Raw genomic sequence first — 19537 nt, 5'->3', positions numbered from 1 at the left:
ATAACATAGATGCAAATACACAGACACACAATATACTGTATAATTATTATATGTATAAATATTTATAGAATATTTATTATTATTATAGTACTAGATATTTATAATGTTTTTATATAATTATAATTATATGTATAGATAGTGTGTTACAGAGCTATGGACATCCATTTGCTTTGTACCTTATAGCGTTCCCTATGTACAACCCCCCCCATAACTCTCCTGCACTGTAGTTCCTTATATAATGCCATTCATATATATAAATATATAATAAATATCTGTATATAAATATATATATAGGGTGTGTGTATATATAGTGTGCATATATATATATATTTATATACACTCAGAGGCGCTTCTACAACTGTAAAACAGTATATAGAGAGATAAAATAGAGTGTATAGGATAATGAGTGGCATCCTCTATAAATTAAACACCGTTTTTATCTGGGTGTGTTGCAGGTGTCAGTACCTGGCCGTGGTCACACCTGTGGGGGTGGACACTGAGCGCCCTCTCGCGGCCGCCGCCGGCGCAGAAATCGCTAAAATTGTATTTTTTGTAAAATTTTATTTAGGTCACTTCGTATTGAAAAGTTACAAAAGGTTGCAATGAAACATTTTACATCCATTTGCACCTGTTTTCATTTTTGAGGTGGCTGGAGTGTGTACATAACTGCAGCCCTTCCCCCCTCCCAACCCCAACATGTTTTCCCACATGGTGATATTGTTAAAAAATGCACAGTTTTAACTAACAACGTTAGAAGCACGCAGCAGCACAAGCCCCTGTCAGCCTGCCCTTGCCTTGCTCCACCTGGGAAGGCAGAAGCATGTGAAACCCAGCAGAGCCAGCTGTGTTCCCAGGCTGGATCAGCTCCTCCTGATGGAAAAACCAAACAGTTCCCAGAATTGATCAATGCAGAGGTCTGGACATCCTGCTGAGCCTCCCGCAGCTCCCAGCACTGCCAGTCCCTCAGGGCAGCACTGCCAGCAGTGCCTGTCCCCGTGACATGGGGACAAACTGGGGCAATGGCTGGAGCTGGCACGATGATCAAGGTCTGAAAGTCACCGTGTCTGTGCTCCCCACCCTGACTTCCCACCGTGCCAGGCTGCCCAAGAGCTGCTGCTCACACTCCCTGTCCCACTGCTGCTGGGGACAGCCCTTTCCAGAGGCTGGAACAGGGTGCTGGCATTGGGGCCAGGGCTCTGGGCTCCAAGGAAAGAGCCAAGGGACTCCCCTCCAGCTTGGAGCTGAGGTGGCTTTGTGCCCTCAGCAGGCTCAGGAGCTTTCTCTGCCAAATCGTGGGGCAGGGAGGCACAAACCTCTGGTGCCATCTCAGAGTGGAAATCTTTTCAGGCTAAACACTGAGCCCTGGACAAGCCAATCCCTGGGATGGCCCCATCCCATAGGGAACACTGCGGGAAGCAGCTCCCACAGCCTGGAACAGTGTGCGAGGACAAGCAAAGGTCAAACAAAGACCAAACAGGTGTCAGTGCAGGATTAGGGCAGCCCTGACATTTGCAGTTCCCCCTGTCCAAGCTCTGGTCTGTATGAGATGGTTTATGCTTTTAAAAAGAAAAATCTCAGTTTACAAACACTTCTGAGAGTAAGCAGCCCCGCAGCCATGAGCTTACAGAGAATGTCACTTGCCTGTGGGGCTTGTAGTTCACAACTCTGACAAGATCTGTGCTGTGCCAAACTGAAAAGAGCTGGATCTGGGTCCTTGGTACATGCAGCTAAGCTGATGGCACTGCAGCATCATTCCCAGCCCCACAGTCCATCCCTGGCATGTCAGAGAAAGCATTTTCCTTCCACAGCCCTGAGGAGACTTCAAAACCTTCTGGGACAACATTAGCTCTGTCAAGGGCCACTTCATAAATGGTAAAAATAACACAGTGTGGCTGAAGTGCCTATGAGAAATCCCAATTTCCTGGCTGTAAAAAAGGCAGAACAATCCTTCAGCTTCACTTTACCACCCAGAATCTGCAGCTGTGTAAAATCCATTTCCGAGTGTCTGGCACAGGGAGCCCTGTGCACTGCCAGGGTCAGTGCCCAGCGTGCCCACCCCACACAGCTGCTGAGGGAACCCTGCCACGGGCTGCAGGGCAAGGGAAGAGCTGGCACCTCACCCCTGCTGCAAGGGAAATGTGAAATAACACCCATCCTCCGTGACAGCCAAGTGAAATTCCATCGAACATCAGCCCTGCCAGCAATAAATGACTGCACAATTTTGAGAGTGAGACCTGACACCTGCCAGGGAACAGCACCCTGCTTTTACAAACCCACCCTTCTCACGAGCTCATTTTCTCCTCTTTCAGGCTGGTGCAACATCTACCAAAACAAGAGGGCTGTTATTCCATTTTTAGCATTATGTGGCTAAAACAATGCAAGGAGGCTCCCATACTAAATCCGTGCTCTGAGCCAAGCCGCAGCTGAACTGTGAGGTGCCCTTGGACAGAGATAGCAAGATGTGAGACACCAGCTCGAGGGGGAGAAGAATCAATCTGAGAGTCTTCGTGTGGACAAAGCTCTTATTTGCTGCAGTGTTCAAGCAGGCACTGTGAGATCTGCCCCTCTATTTTAATGTTGTCCTAGCAAGACTGGTCTTAAGGCCACGAGCTGTGACTGAGCTCCTCGAGTAGTGGCATTCCTACCAAGGAACAGAAACACCAAATGTGTAGTGAAATTTATAAGAAATTGAATTGAATATCCTTCTATGGGGGGGAAAAAAAAAAAATCTCCATGAATCCCCTTGTACTTGCCAGTCCCCAAGCTGCTGGTGGGTGCCCGATGGAGCTGCAGCCATTCCTGCCTGCTGGGAAGATGTTCACATCCTCATGAATTTCCCTGCCAGCGTTCCATTTGGCCCCTCTCCTACCGCACGAGCATAGATATGTACAAAAACCGCATTCCCCCTCTCCCAACGCCTCTCCGCCCATTACCAATGATAATGTGGAGAGCCGCGGGGCTTTTTTCCCCCCCTACCCCCTTTAAAGCGATTATGCTGATGTCCCGAGTCCCCGGCGCGGCTGCTGCGAGCTGCCAGCTCCGTCTGGCTCTGCGGGGCTCAGAGCTCGGCGAGGTCATCGCTGGAGAGAGCCGTGATGCTGATGAGAGCCGGCACCGCCGCCGCTTCCCCGCCGGCCCTGCCCTGCAGCCGCAGCCGCTGCTGCTGCCGGGGCTCCCCGGGGGACGCTGCCAGCACCGCCTGCCCCAGCAGCTGATCGCTCAGCAGCTTGCTGTCCCACACCTGCCGAACAGGGGACACAAAAAAAACCTTCCTTCACGCTCCGCCGGGAAGGGCTGCGAGTCTAAATTTAGCTAATTGTCTAGAGAGCATGAGGGAGAGTCTGGATTTGCATGCTCATTTACATAGACTATGCAAATAAGGAGCGAAACGCAGCGTTTTGCTTTCTAGGTCACAGCCTGCCTAGGAGAGGAATAAAAATGACCTTTTTTTTACCTCATCGGCAGTAAAACCTCCCTACAATAGCCTGTCTGTGCTGCTCTGCCTGCCTGTGCCCACCTCTGCACCTCCTCAGTGCTGGAGTTTTAGAGCCTGGCCCAAGACAAAGTTCTCCTGGACTGCATCATCTCAACGCCAAGCTCTATTCCTCCAGCTAGTGCTGAGGTAAACAGTGAATCTACTCTGACAGAACTACAATTCAGGGGAGAAAACTTCTTAATAACAGCCTTAGCTTTGGTTTTGTTTCAAACACTGACTCTGGACAACACTTGGCTTTTCTTTGTCTCTGTTTCATCAGGTACCAGATGGGGCAAGAGGAATTCTGTAAATTCTTTCAAAGCCTTGGAATGAAACATGCCTGGTGATCCCTAAGTGCCACCAGCTGGTGTTTGTGGGGGTGAGGCAGCAACAGAGCTCCAGGCAGAGCCCAGCAAGGGGAACAGAGGTTCTCACTCTTCTCTCCTGGGTATCAGTCACACGAAGGAAAAGGTGGCCCAGTGAAGTCCAGGGATGCTGCTGTGCTGCCCTCCCTGCCCTGAGCAGCTGCTCTGTGGCTGTCTCACCTGGATGGTGACAGGACTGTCGATGTCCTTCCTGTAGAAGATCACCTGGGTGTTGAAGACGGGCCTGGTGGTGCCGCGCTGCACCGGGGAGCGCTGGCTTTGGTTCTCACACTTGATGAGCACGTAGGGATCTGCTCCTGGAACACAACAGCAGCACAGCTCTGGGCACACAGGATGGCAGCTGAGAGAAGCCCAGAAACCCAGCAGAGACAATCCCCTCCTGTGCCTGTGTGAAACCAGCACAGCCTGGCAGCACCACAGGACAGGGTGCCAGAGCACATCACAGCCACTGCTCCCTGCCCAGGTGAAAACACAGAATCCTGGAATGGTTTGGGTTGGGAGGGACCTTAAAGCCCATCCAGTCCCACTTCCTGCCATGGCAGGGACACCTCCCACTGTCCCAGGCTGCTCCAAACCCCATCCAGCCAGGCCTTGGGCACTTCCAGGGATCCAGGAGCCATCACATCTTCTCTGGGCACCCTGTGCCAGGGCCTGCCCACCCTCCCAGGGAACAATTTCTCCCTAAACTCCAATCTAACCCTCATACATGATCCCCTGCAACTGCTCAACATTCTAGAATTGCTTTGTTTTTACACTGATCATTTTAATTTCTTACTAAAGTTGATATTCTCTTTACAATAAGGAGCAAGAACCATTTCGGAAACACCAAACACATTCAAATAGAATGGGCCATTTCACTTTCTTAATTAACTTTTAATTAATCAAAGGCAATACCATGTTTTGTATTTCAACAGAACTCTATTTCTGTTGTTAATGACAGAATATCTATTTTTTCCACACTTTGCAACTCCTTAGATTTTAAATAAACCCAGGGTATTGATAAGTCAGGCTCATAAGAGTTTCTAACACACATTTTTTCACCATCTACTTGAAAATACCACCACAGCCAGAAAGCAACACAATTTTAGGCAAGCTCTTTAACAAACCACACCCAGATGATTTCCCTCAAACACATCACTCAAGACCAGGTACCAACATCTCACAGGAACAAAGCACATAACAGCTGCATCCAAACCAGACACAGCCACTTCCATCTACAAGGCACACACAGATTTTTCCATGTGTTGCTCTGTGGTTACACCTGGCCAGAGCTGCCTGTTTCCCTGACAGCCCCTCACAGCTCCATGGCAGGTAGCAGGATATTGGATTTTCTGATGGGCAATTGCCTTCCGTGTCACTGAGCTGTGGATTCAGCTCTGGGGCATGGGGTGGCCATCGTGGAAGAGCTGCCCTCTTTGCAAAGTAATCTGGAAAATGGATCTGGGTAACCGGGGTCTTGCCTGTCACCCCAGTGGTGTTAACAACTTTGTCCGAGGGCAAAGAGCAGAGCAACACCTGATCATTAACAGTAATTAAGAGATAAAGAGCATAAGGAGGGGTGAGGAAAGGGCACAGAGCTAAAGAGGTGACAGGCACATCTGCTGCATGGATGAGGGAGCAGTTAATGAGGGGACTTGCTCAGTGGAAGGAAAAGCAAAGAGAATATTTGAAGGAAACATTCAAATTCTCAGCAAGGCCTCGAGAAACAGAGAGAGGTAGAAGGGGGACAAAAAATGCTCCTGCACCCATGATGTTCCAAAATGTTTTGACCCCATGATGGCAGTGCTGGATGCTTCAGCTGCTTTAGAAAAACTGGCTCCAATTCCACAGCAAAAGGAAGCGGTGGGAGAGCACACGGGGGATGAAATGTTCTCAGCTATGGATGGCCCAGTTCTGTGCCTGGTTTATTTACAGGACAAAGGGAAAACAGAAAGCTCTGCTAGAGTGGAAAAGTCCTGGTATTGGCCTTGAACTGGAATGAAACTGGAGCTGCAGCTCAGGAAACAGATCTGGCAGTGGAAGGAGGGCTGGGTTCAGCTCTGGGGCACACAGATGGCTCCAGCTCTGCCCTGAACCTCAGAACAACTCTTACCTCAGTCCTGGCCATGCTGCTGCTCTGGGAAGTTGTACAAACAAACAGTGGAAATGAAAAAGTTGGAATCTGTAAAAGTTAGAAACACCTGAACAGTAATGGCATTTCTAAGGCTTAAAGAAATCTGTGCTCAGGCAGGAGTCTAAGGCTTAAATTTTGGCTTTTTGAGAACTGCACCGAGGATCTAACACCCCCATCCTGCAGCACTGTACCAAAGCAAAAGCCTTTCTGGAAAACATTCCTGGGGGAATTACCAGAACCTGGAGAGCTCTGACACCCTCAGCCCCTGGAAAAGTGGCAGATACAGCGCTGAGACACAAGCACTGCCCTGGCAATCACAGCAGGTTGTTTTGCTTCTTGCAGGTGAATCTCTGCTTCTCTTTCCTTCTGCTTCTCAGGCTGCTCCCAAGGCAGCTTCCACTAAAGATTCTCTGCTTCCAGGGCTGTCACACACCATGGATCTCAACATTCAGCTTAGAATGTAAGTGGTGAAAAACAATTCAATATGCAAATCCAACACGGAGTGTCAGCAGGAAGACTTAAGATGCAAAAGGTGATTTGTTCTCAAAGAGAAATTCGGGGGGAAAGCCTGACAGGCTGTAGTGAGAGCAATTTTTAAAACAGGCTTGAGAATAAGAGACTGAAAGTCCTCTAGCACAAAGTTTCTTCATCATCCTGCAGACCTGCCACTGTGCTTGGCTCACAGACAGCTGGATCCACTTCAGAACACACTGACTTGGAGAGAGGGACTTCCACAAGGAGCATCCAGGACTGAGTCTGAGCCGTTAGATTCATCCACTATTCCTGACAACAGCAAAACATCCATTATTTTGTCCAGACAGGGCAATGGATCAAAGACAGCATCAAGGAGGAGCTTTCCAATAAATATTTAAAATAAAGATTAAATAAATTTTCTCTGGCCAGGAACAGGGCTCTGATGACAACCAGCACTGAGCTGTGAAAAATGGAGACTATCAGACAGAGAGCAGGAAGTAGAAAATGAAAAAGCAAATGATAGCTGGGAAAGTTTCCTAATTAACTCAATATCAGGTGCTATAAAGCCATTTTGGTGTCCTTCAGGACACTTCCTCTGACAGACACACAGTCATGTACAAAGCATTTCACCCCTGTTCTACTTTACCCAGCTGAAAATGGTTGTTTGAAAACCATAGAGTCCTGCCTGGAGTGCTCTAATCAGGTAAATATAACACACTACTGCCTCCTGGATATTTTCCATTTAGAAAATACACAACCCTGTCAGAAGAACCTTACTAATCCCCTCAGGAGGCTCTGGCTACTCCTGACCAGTTATGGACCTGTCCACAACTTGCTGTAGTGCATCCCCACATTCACCTGATCTCTCCACTGGAGCACGTTTTACAACATGATGGAAAAACAAATCCCATAATTCCTCCATTTGGATAACTTCTGATTGTTTACATATCAACCCAAATCATCTTTTCCGAGGACTGAAAAGCCAATTCCACTCTTCCAGGCTCTCTTCCCACTTACCTCCTGATCCATCTTGTTTCTGCAAACCCTCTGCAGAGTGGACCTTGATTTGGGTGACTCTGCGTGGGTAGCCACAAAGGAGACTCCAACACGTCATTTGTGGCCTGTCTGCCTTCAGTTCCCTGAAAAAATCATGGGAAAAGCAACCTAAGCAAAGAATGCCATGCAAGCAATCAATGGTTGTGGAAATCTGGCATTTGTAGTTTTTCCTCATCTGCCATTTTTGAATTCTGTGGTGCAGAAATGACAGATGTAAGAAGTAAAACCAGAGAAAAGTAAAATAAATTTCTGTTATCTTTTGCGTGGAAGCAAAGGTGGTGAAAAAAACAACAATTTTAAATAGTGGAAAATAGTATCAAATCAAGAAAAAAATGCAGTGGGACTGATTTGTGATGCACTGGTTCTACTCTTGCAGCAAGCACTGCTTTCAGAGGAGATGAATCTCACAGAAACAAATACCAGCTGGAACCACAAGCACCAGTGCTCGGTGTCCTCACCTAGAACTGGAGGCCACTGCAAGAACTGAACTAAAAAAAGCCAAAAGACTCAAAATGAATGGTCCAAGAGGTCCCCAACTAAACATTTCCTGACCATGACAAACCTGGAGAGTCTCAGAGATGCCCCTGATGTCTCCAGGGCCTGGTTCTGGCGCCCATGAGCCATCGAGTCAGGGGGAGCTGGAGGACAGCCTGACAACCCCTTCCATGGAGCCCGTGGGCTAAGGAGCATCTCCTGCAGCTGCCACCCACCTGAGTTTTGAGGGCACATCTGTGTAGAGCCTGAGGATGAATTTTGTGGGGACACCTGGGATGTAGGTGGTTGGGATGAGGACGTAGCGGCCTTGCTGGAGGTTCCTCCTCAGGAACACGCTGCGCGTGTTGGAGTAGGGAGACGTGGCCACTCTCTCCTGCACCGTCAGCTTGTGCAGCCTGTACCTCCTGTTGTCCTCCACCTGCAGCAGGAGAGGGGTTAATGCCAGCAGGGACAGCAGAGATAAGGGCAGGGCTCTCCCTGAGCACCACGCAGCTTTTCACGGCCATAAAACGCAATGTGCAATAAAGGCAAATCATTTGGCAAGCGTTTTCTCATCCAGTTAAGCTGTGGCAGGTGAAAGTTTGGGGCTGGCACAGACAGGAGCCCACTGAAAGAGATGCTGGGATGCTGCTGCAGAGCTTGGAACACTTCCAGCACTGGGCACACACCCCAAGGACTGCACCTGCTCAGACAAGGCTGAGATCCCTCTGCCTCCTTCCTCTAGCTTTCACAGCAGGCTCCCAATCCAGATGCACACAGCTGGATTTTCCTTGCCCTTTCCTGAATACAAAACCCACAGGATAACCATTCATGTTTTGTTCTATGCCTTGAAGTTGTGCTTAACTCTTCACATCCCCTCCAGGGGACTGGTATTTGCCAGAGCACAGTTTAAATCCAAAGCTCTCTCAAGCAGCTCTTGGGGGAAAGGCAGCCCCTCATTCTTTTCTGGCAGCTCTCTAACCAAGGCCTTTAGTCATACTAATGAGCCTGGTGTGTTAGAATATATCTAAAATAGAAAAAGTATTGATCAGAAATAAAAATAGAGCACTGAAACTTTTAGGGAGCTGTGATTTTCAAGCCTCTCCAAATTACAGGCATGAACAAGGGAAATTATTCTGCTTTCTGCAGCACACTTTTCAATATATGTGGTTAACAGGTGATTGGCAAGTGAGTAGGTGTGATGCAGATGTCAGCACATCTAACCAAGTGTTAAAAATTGACTTTTTTTTAGGGTAGGGCTATAGATTTAATGATGTCCCAGGAGCTGTAGCAGCAGATGACAGGATTACCTCCAGTGAAAGAGCAGAAAAATCGCTGTTTCTTTGCTTCCCTCCTTCTCTGAGTTTGAGTGTTTTCATTTCACTCAATTCGTCCCAAGAGTGCCATTAAATTACCTTTTGGGATCCCTGTGGTTCCTTTTCCCATATATTCATTTCCTGCTCACTAGTCCAGCTTTTGAAAACACATTTTTCCTAAGTGGCAACAGAAAAACTGCAGACCTTTCAACTTCATTCACCTGGCTGCATTTGCTGATGAAATGGAGGCAGAAGAAGGAGAAAAACCAAAACTCTCCATGTTTCAAGCATTAATATAATTTTGCCTTTCTCTAGAAAGTTTTGGGGTAAGAAAAGCACTTAAAATCCTTTTGCAAGGGGCAAAAGTTATTTATTTCAAATAAATGAAATTTATTCAAATAAAGTTTGAGCTGAACTAAACTCAGTTGAGTTCCCCTGGCCTGAGTGCAGCGCTCACACGAAGTTTGAGCATAGAGCCAGACCCCAGGATAATCCTGGCTCTATCTACCAAAGATCTCACTGCCAGGGTGAAGCAGAGAGCAAACTGAACAAACTCTGCACCAGGAGAGCAGCTGGCTGCCCACCTTGAGGATTTCAAAGCCAATTGTGATGTTGTCTCCTCTCCCTTCTTTCTTGTACTGCCGGCGATCCTCCTGCTGCAATGACACCAACACTTTGTCCTCGGCCTTCGTAACATCAAAGAGGTACTGGGAGGAGAGAGAAGAGAGAAAAACTGTTGGAATTGCCTCAGGAGGCTGAGGGTGAAGCCATCACCAGGAAATATCTTCATACAAAGGAGGCAAATGGAAATGCATTGGGGGAGGAAGGAGAGTTCTCCATGTAGCTGCACATTCCCAGCAATTCCCAGCTGGAGAATCAGTGCTAATAACAAGGATCTTAAAATCAAAAGTATCAGGTGTTGATCAAAAATAAAAGGTGTTGATGAAAATGGTAATCTTAGTGAGAGGAGATGGGGGAATGACCTTAAGGTGAAGCAAGATAGGCTTAGACCTGATGTCAGGAAAAAATCCTTCCCTGTGAGGGTGGGGAGGCCCTGGCACAGGGTGCCCAGAGGAGCTGGGGCTGTCCCTGGATCCCTGGAAGTGTCCAAGGCCAGGTTGGATGGGGTTGGGAGCAGCCTGGTGTTATAAATACATTTTATATTGTTGGCTTTTTGCAAATATTAAAATGAATGTTATGTGTATAAGAATGAGAAATTTTGTTGTATTAATATAGTTTTCTTTATTTCTGTTATTGATGAAATTTAGAAATAGTAGTATAATACATATATGTTAGGTTATGGCACAGTATTAAAATAAAAACTGCTTTTGTTTGTATAAACCAAAGACTGAGGAAAAAAAAAAATAGCAGAGAACTCCTGGATTTGTAAACTATCTTACCCAGATGAAGACAGCAGTGACCAGAGCTCTGGGGGGAGGAATTTATTGCATTTCTTGTATCAGGGAATGTAAATCTCAATGGGGCCAAGAGGATTGATCTATTGGGAAGGGGGCAAGAGAAAACTAAACAGAAGAACACCAAAGATCCTAAGAAGAATTTATGAATATGTATGAGAATTTATGGACATGTAGTAGGGTTCTGTTTTTAAGGGACAATCCTTTGTTAGTAAGGTGTGCTCTCTTGGCTGAATGCAGAGACACCCGGCCACATCTGTATACTCTACTTTATTTTTTTCTCCTAATTGTCTTTTTTTTATTAAACTTTTAAATTCTATAAAAATTATGTGAAGTTCATTTTTCACACTGGGATGGTGGAAGGTGTCCCTGCCATGGCAGGTGTGGGATGAGATGAGCTTTAAGATCCCTCCCAACCCAAACCATTCTGTGATTCCCTAATTCTATGAACTCATATAAAGGACAGCCTGGGAGAAAGGTACAAAATAACTGGAGTCAGCAGGAGGACACCTCATTTGAAAGCAAAAGACAGAAGATGAAGTTTAATTTAGCTATAAATGAGGAGAGAGATTAAAAAAATAAACCAACAGACTCCACATGGGGTCTTAGATAATTTTTGATTCTCCTTTAAACTGAACAGTGCCTGTAAATGTCAAACATCTTTATACAGGACCTGCAAATGAAGGACTCTTTCAAACCTTATTTAAAAGGCACTTTGTTCTGCATCTAAGGTTCTTATTTAATGTGAGAATGACAGAAATGCTAATTTTGGACTTCTCAGTTTTCCTGAATACTCCATAAAAAACGGCCAAGAAAGACTCCTGCACCTTTAACGTGCAAATATTTTATCCAAACTGTGTACAGTGAACTTGAGTCACCTTGGGTTTATGACAAATCAAAGGAATTTATCTCAAGTTTAAGCAGCAGTTCCCATCTTACTAAACCTGACTTGAACACATTACTAAAAACCACTACCAGACCTGTTCATTAATAAGTATGAACAAAAGAAGGTCAGACAGGTGTTTCTTTACATGACCAGGAATTTAATTAATTTGTTCATTATTAGAGACTCCTTTAAATTTTGCTTTGTGCATGCAGAGGGCAAACCTGAGTAGTCAGGACCAGTGAAGGGAAGAGGACGTAATTTACCCCAAGTTTGGACAGATGCTCTACACTCCCATCCTCAAAGACATTTAAATGTGAAGAAAATAAATAGAAACATAAACCTGCAGCAGCGCACAGCTGGGTACCATGTGCACCACATGTTCTGATTCCAGCAGAAATTCCCTGGCAGCATGGAGAGGAATATCATCATTGGTTCAATTCCTCCCTCCCTTCTCCTTCAACTGCTGCTAAAAAGCAAATTATTGAGCTTTGCTCTGAGGTAGATACTGAGATTGCCTTGGTTCCAGAACCATCCACACCCCTCTGCCTTGGAGCTCTGCTGAACAAGGTCCATGCCAAGCTCTGATTTGTGCTTTATCTCACCCATTGCAGCAGAGAAAGCACAGGGAGAGTCCCAGGGGGTGTAAGAGAACCTAAAAAGTGAGATATAAGCATGCAGCAACACCCAGTAATGCACATTTTAATTCCTGTCCCTGTTGAACCACAGCCCAGAGTGTTCCAAGGCCATGGAGGGCTGGGAGGGGAGCAAGTGGAACCAGGAAAGTTCTCCTGGTCTGATGAAAGCTCTGCAACTTGTGATGCTCTTCAGCTGTCTCAGCTGGTAATGATCTAGAAGGCAGCAGGTGACTGCAGAATACACAAATGCTTGCCTGGAATTGCCTTATCAGAGGGACTGGAAGTGTCACAATCCCTCTCTGCACAGATAAAGCTCACAGGAGGTCTCAGTGCCAGGAGAACAGACAGAGATTATCTCCAGGTGATGGTGGGGTGTGCCACAGTAACCCTGAGATAACAGAAATGTGCTCCAGCACTGCTGCTAAGAGCCTTTTCATCACGCTGGAATACAGAGGCACCAGGCATTGCACTCAGCTGGAACATCTGCATTTTGCTCTCTGTGACAGATAAACACTTACAAATGAGAGCAGACAAGCACTTGGAACACATCCAGAATCTTACAGGGCAACACCTGAATTAAATCACCCCCTGGAAATGAGGACAGGCAGAAGGCAGAGCAGTGAAGAGCTGCAGGATGAGCTGGGAATCTGAGATCTGATCTGAGCAGCAGAGGCTGCACTGCTCCAGCATCCTGCTCTGAGAACAGGGGCTGCAGGCAGAAACCTCCCTTGTAAGTGCAGAGAAACAGATCCAAAAATATTTTGAATTAATCTGGAGAGGAAGATCCATCTTCAAAGCAGTAGCAGAGTAGGTGCCCAGACCCCACAGACAGGAACTGAAGTTATATGGCTGAATTTGCATGTGCTGGGAGAGAGAAGGGCAGGAAGGTGGAAAAGGAGTAGGAATGGATGAACAAATAAACTGAATAGCTTGAAATGAGCAGGTAGGACAAGACAAGGAAAATTCTGTAGTGCTGATGATGGGAGGCTGAGCTTGAGGAAGAGACCAGGTACTTCCAGAATCCTACATTAATGCCAAGGGATACTAACTTCATACAGTGGATCAAATCCCCAAACTGTTTAAGGGAGTTAAATGAGCTCTGTCATTAGAAAATCAGATTTGTTGCCTTTCTACGACTGGAAAAATGAAAGAAGTCCAGGCAGGAGATCAGTAATTCTGTTGTGTTTTGTGTGTGTGACTCACCAGCCACAAGCATGAACAGTCCTAAATAAATATCTAAACCCTTCTGAGAAATTGCACCAAAATCACTGAAACACGCAATACACAGCACACTCCCAGGGCAATGAGATTTTTGTCTGGTAGTCACTGCCAACCCCTAAACAGCTTGGATACTTCAGGAGCCCCAGCTAAAAGTGGATCCACTTCAATACCTCAAAAAACTTCCCACCTGGGGGTTCTGCAGGGTTCTCTGTTACCAAATACCTCACAAATACACAGCACCTCACAAAACACAGGGATTCCCACCTGGGGGTTCTGCAGGAAGGTTTCTGTTATTAAATACCTCACAAAACACAGGGATTCCCACCTGGGGGTTCTGCAGGAAGGTTTCTGTTATGAAATACCTCACAAAACACAGGGATTCCCACCTGGGGGTTCTGCAGGAAGGTCTCTCTGTTATCAAAGCAGCCCCCAGATCGGTTCAGCAGGGGCTCTGGATGCTTTGTCCAAGCCCCATAGATCATTTCCTTCTCCCAGGTCTTGTGGAGGCTGAAGTAGGAGGTGTTCACAGTCCTGCAGATGTCCACATCTGTGAAATTCTTACACCAGTCCTCAAACGTCATCCTGCTCCACAGAACACCAGGGAAGTAATGGTTTGTTTAAAAATAAGCAATGATATTCACACAAAGAGCCAAAACACAAAATCTTGCAGTGATTTGAAGAGGAGGCATTGCTCAGCTGTTCAGGGGACAAACTGATTCACTGGAAAGCTTTCCATGTGGAAATATTCGTGAAGCCACAGTCACAGAGTTGTAGAGCTTAATTCAGAGCAGCATCACTCAGTGTTTTTGGTCAGATCAGGACCTGCTCTGTTGCATCCCCTAAAGGACTGGTTGAACCTCCCAGGATGGATTTGATAACACATTTTACAAAGGCCAAAGAGATCAATTAAATTGATAAATCCTGCAATTAAAGCAGGATCCACTCCTCATTATTACAGTCCTGATTGTCACACCTGTCCCTGAGCAGAACTCAATCCTCTGCACTCTTTTTTTAACCCCATCTCACCTGTGCCTGCTAAAGGAATGAGCTGGACTGCAGAGCTACTGAAAAACAGCTTGGCTCCTTGAATTACCATCATGGCTTGGCTTATTTATGGCACAGATCCAAACCCTGCAGCTGCCAGTCCTGACAAAGCCAACAGAATTCTTTTCACTCCAAGCCCTGCCAGCTCACTTGGTGCAATATTGATCATCTCTTGAAGGACCTGCTGGGCTAAGGATCTAAGCTTTAAGCAAGGTCAAAATTAATAGAGCTCTAGACATTGTACAGATAATGAACACTTCTCATTCCTATGCTGGAAAACACCAACAAATATCAAAATTCACCGGATGCAACTCTATTTTTAGGTGCCTCAGCCATGGCTGACCTACAGACAGGCACAGTAGTCAGTGAACAGGGTGTGAAATGCACACAGTACTTCCTCAGATATTTATTTCAAAATTTAACTGGTCCAAACACTGTTCAATATTGGGCACTGTGCCATGTAAAGCAGCACATGTTCTCCTGGTTCCTGAGAGATTATCCCTAATACAGGGATTATTAAATTATTATATTAAATTAAATTATGATTAAATAGATTCTGAGAGCTACTAATTTTGTTCTACTAGTTTTAAATCCATTTTGTTTATTCTTCCCTGTCATCCCTTGGGAGTTTGAGAGAAACAGACCTTGGGATAACTTTATCCATCTGTTTTTGGAGCTGTTAAATGGCAGATTAATGACAGTCACTGTAGCCAGTGTCTCCAAATCCTTCACATCACTCCCACTCACCAGAACTCCCCATCGTTCTCAACAGTCAGCCCCAAATTCTTGCGCTCGGAGTCGCTGACTTTCTTCCACTCTTCAGAACTAAAAGGAAATAATTTAAAAAAAAAAATAGAAAAAAAAAAACATCAAAACAATAAATAAAATAAATAACTTAAAATAAAAACTCTCACCTGGAAAAAAAAAGTGAAGTAAAAATCTCTCCTGGTCCATGGTTTTAAAAGGAATATCAGAGCACTGAAAGGGCAGATGATTTTGATGAAAGTGTGAGGCTTTCAGGAGGAGTTTTAAAGCATTAATTGATTTGAAAGCTACTAAAAAGGAAAGAGATGAATAGGAAATAGGCTCAAGGAGAGCAGAATTTTATCGATTTCCCTTGTCACACCCTCCATTAGGACTGTTAAACACTGAAACAGCTGGTTTCCAAGGTCACAGGAGATTGACTCCATTCCCTGAAGGCCCCTCAAATGAAACCTGCTTTTCCTCCTCGGGAGATTATCGAACGCTTCACTTAGACCAAAGTATTCTCTCTGTCTTTTAATCACCTTAATAAAACAGGCCTGAGGTCTGAGATTTCCCTGGGGGGCTTTGAGAAGGAACTGCTGGAGCCTGAGCACGGTGTCCAGTTTGCAGAGGAACACTGCAGTGCCCAGAGCCTCCAGGGACACAGCCCCGAAATTCCAGCAGCCTCCTGCTGAAACCCAAACCAGACCCTGGCCCTGATGGGTTCCAGCAGACAAACAGAGCCACAACTCCTCACTGCCCTTCCAAAAGCACTTGGAGGCTGAAGCTGGAGGTGGCTGGAAGGAGGGGAGGGAGGCTGCTCTCCCTAACAGACATTTTCTTAACCTATTTGGAAATTGTCAATTTAATTCTGTTAGACCAAAAGCCATGGGCCACCGTCAGAGTGCTCAGTGCTGGCATGAGTGGCAGCTGTGCCAGACACAGGCTGCTGGAGAACCCTGAGGGCTCCACTTAAACAAGACACAGCAGCTCTTTCCTGCATTCTTTTCATTTCACCCAGACCAATCTCTCTGAAAGGAGCAGATTTTTGCTAGCTAAAGCACGGATCATAAGAAATTAATATGCTGCTGTTAAGAACACTGCATTGTTAAATACAGAATGCTAACTGGTGAGCCCAGTGCTGAACTGTCACGTATTTTTCATGTATAAATCACCCATGATGGGAGACATCCCCTCCAGCAATCATTTCTCTTGCTGTGGAGCTACCTGCTAAGCCCATGGGCCACATGAAAATTCATCAGAAAGTTAATTAGAAAGAAATCACAAATGTGGCACTTTTACAGCATTTTTCACCAGTCATTTAAATGATCTACAAGACTTTTACCACCCCCAGCAGCTGGAAATGGCAGATGAGAAACTGAGTCACAGACACGCTCACGGTGAGGCTGGGAACGAGCCTCATGTTCTTGACTCGTGAGCTATTTTTCTTTCCATGTGCCAGAAGAATGATGGAAGGAGTAAATAAGGTCCAGGGAGCCATAAACTGCTCCAGGACATGCTCATTCTCTCAGAGGAAGATGGGCAGAGATGGCCCAGAGGTTCAGCCATCTCTGAGTACAGATGTGTCTCAGCAGAGTTTAAACACAAATTGCGGTGCCCCCAGCGCAGCTTCACCCCCCTGACACTGTGTTTGCAGCTCTCACCTGTCGCTCCAAGCACCGTGCCACTCTTTTTTCCCCCAGGGATTCCTCAGCCTGACCATGAACAGCTTTTCTGCCTTGAAGGAGAGCAGGAGCCTCTCTCCGAGGCGCAGCTTCCTGATGGCAGTCACGGAGTAGGCATGGCCCACGATCAGCCCCAGCTCCGTCTCTGCTTCACTGGGGTGGCCAGGGGACTCCTTGGGCACAAAGAGTGACAAATAAACACAAAGAACTCACATCTCTCAGGAATCTGACAGCTCCAAGTTGGAGGGGAAGGACAAGAAAAATTTGTTTTTCCTTCTGCTCCTTAGTGATTTGACTGTGCAGGAAAATAACGGCACTGGGAATCAGAGCTGGGGGCTCACTGGTCTGGTGTTGATAGTGCCAGGCAATCCCAGTGCCAGACAATCCCAGAGCACAGGGAAATCCTGCCTGCTGCAGCCAGTCTCTCCTCCTGGCCTCAGAGTTAGAGACAGGGCTGATGGAAAAGCTTTATCAGCCCTTCCAAAATCTTGGCATCTCTTCTGGACACTGGTGACTGTGCCCAGACTGTCTGGGGGTGTCCTCACCTGGACACTCATGGGTTTATCTGGTGAGCCCAGTGGTTGCTCTTGTGTGGGGATAAATTTGATACCCAGGATCTGGCAGTGGGTAAAAATGGGAGAGCACAGGCACAAGTGAAAAAACTTCCAAGCCATCTGTGAAGGCTGTGCTGTAGCTCACTCGCTCCTGGCAGGGCTCTCTCCTGTGCCAAAGATCTGGAGGATGCTTGAGGAGCTGGGTTTGCTCACCATAAACTCCACATAAGAATTTCCAGCAGTGATCAGGCTGTCCCTAAACTATCCCTAAACTGTCCCTAAACTGTCCCTAAACTGACCCTAAACTGTCCCTAAACTGACCCTAAACTGTCCCTAAACTGACCCTAAACTGACCCTAAACTGACCCTAAACTGTCCCTAAACTGACCCTAAACTGACCCTAAACTGTCCTGTTTGATGCCCCAGGCCTGATCAGATGCTGATCCAAGATTACCTAAAAGAAGCCAAGCTCTGCAAAAGAGCACAATTTCATTTAATGCATCCAAATCTCCTGATCTAAACCCAGAAAAGCAGCATCCTACAAAGATGCTGGAGTTGTTTTGATGGTCCTGGATCCAGATTCTCCACACCTTCACTGAATCCAGCCAAGCCACCCTTGAGTCTCTCTCACCCAAAACCCACAGGGTCTGGAAACACTCATTGCTTTGGACTTCAAGGAAGGAAGATTTGACTCAGTGCAGATCCTGCTCTGTAAACTTGTAATTACCTAATTAATGCTCAGTCAAGCCTTGGCTGTGGTGGAGAGAGCAAGAGGCATGGCCTCTTGGTGTTACTAATGCAAATATTTAAATAGAAATATATTATTTATCATTACACATTAAAATATTAATATAAATATATGAATATTTTAATATAAATAAGGACTTCTCACAGTTGTGAAATGCACACAGTACTTCCTCAGATATTTTTACCCATTTCAAAATTTAACTGCTCTAAACAGACAAGGTCCTTGTCCTAAGGCAAACATTGCACTGATATAACAGTGCTCAGTCCCCAAAGGTAAGAAATCACATTAAAAAAAAGAAAATAAAAGAAGGGGGAAAGAGAAATTCCTGTCAAATTGGAACTGACAAATGGTCTGGCAACTGTGAGAGTGTCACCAAGCCCCCTGTGCCTCTTGCTGACAGCAGCTCCCAAAGAATCAGCTCAAGTGTTCCCCAGCCTGGCTGATGTTCCTGGCTCTGGGCTCCCTCCAGTGTAACACTTGCACTCCCATTTTTCACAGCTAAAAGCAAACAAGGAGTGCTTGACAGCACAGGAGTCTGGAACTTCTCCTGCTGCCTTTATTACCCCCCCAGGCTCTTCTCACTGCTGGCTTTTCCCACCTCATTCCGAAGATATTTATTTCTTTATTCAAATGAGATATTGAAACATCTCCTGTCTGTTCAGATTTCCAAATGGGGATGCTCAGGGCCATTCTGTAACCCAAGGAAAATGATGACATGTTTGTAAGGCAGCAATGAAGCCACCCGAGTATTAAATAATCTACACCTAGTGAGCTCCACTCTGTGTATAATACATCAAAAAGTGACAAATGCAGGCAAACTTAGGAATGGCCTCTCTGTAATCAATTTTTAGAAGGATTTGTGTTTAATTTGAAAGGGGGAAACATAATGGCAGGAATCAGTGAAAGAATTACAACTGCCTAATTAATTGCCTTTTAAAACACAGCTCCCTGTACTGAGTCAATCACCTCACCAAATTCTTGTTAAGAAAGAGAGCTGCTCTCACATTTGGGAGCAATCTATCATTCCCAAAACAATGTCTGCAGTAACAACTCACACCTGCAGTCTGCTCTGCCAGCCTGGCCTGAGCAAATCAGACAGAATTCCTTCAAATAAAAATTCAGGCCTTATGGAAAAAAAAGGTAAAACAAAACCCAAAGGCCTTGAAGCTTTTGTTTCTGAGCTGTTTCCTGATGCTGCTGGAAGGGACAGTCCTGTTCTATCTCAGGTTAAAGTTCGTGTCCCACACGGTAGCAGGTTTCCTCTTTGGTCCTGAGGCAGGACAGTGCAAGGCCAGGGCCAGATAAACAGGTA

The 19537-nt window shown here is 46.0% G+C and overlaps 1 protein-coding gene across 2 annotated transcripts in view; it reads right to left on the bottom strand.

Moving 5' to 3' along the window:
- Positions 1-121: 121 nt before the first annotated feature.
- The window catches only part of CAPN6 (calpain 6), a 52739-nt gene continuing 33323 nt past the window's right edge, over positions 122-19537 (bottom strand). For both annotated transcript variants that reach the window (XM_058847852.1, XM_058847853.1), the window contains 8 exons: positions 16904-17097; positions 15243-15320; positions 13838-14033; positions 9879-10001; positions 8215-8417; positions 7466-7587; positions 4021-4157; positions 122-3241 (listed from right to left, as the gene is read on the bottom strand). In XM_058847852.1, coding sequence (XP_058703835.1) covers positions 3059-3241; positions 4021-4157; positions 7466-7587; positions 8215-8417; positions 9879-10001; positions 13838-14033; positions 15243-15320; positions 16904-17097 — 1236 coding nt within the window. In that variant the 3' untranslated portion in view covers positions 122-3058. The remainder of the gene's footprint in view (positions 3242-4020; positions 4158-7465; positions 7588-8214; positions 8418-9878; positions 10002-13837; positions 14034-15242; positions 15321-16903; positions 17098-19537) is intronic.

This window comes from Poecile atricapillus, chromosome 12 (genome assembly GCF_030490865.1).
Source record: "Poecile atricapillus isolate bPoeAtr1 chromosome 12, bPoeAtr1.hap1, whole genome shotgun sequence".
Taxonomy (NCBI): domain Eukaryota; kingdom Metazoa; phylum Chordata; class Aves; order Passeriformes; family Paridae; genus Poecile; species Poecile atricapillus.
This window is presented reverse-complemented; position numbering and strand designations above follow the sequence as displayed.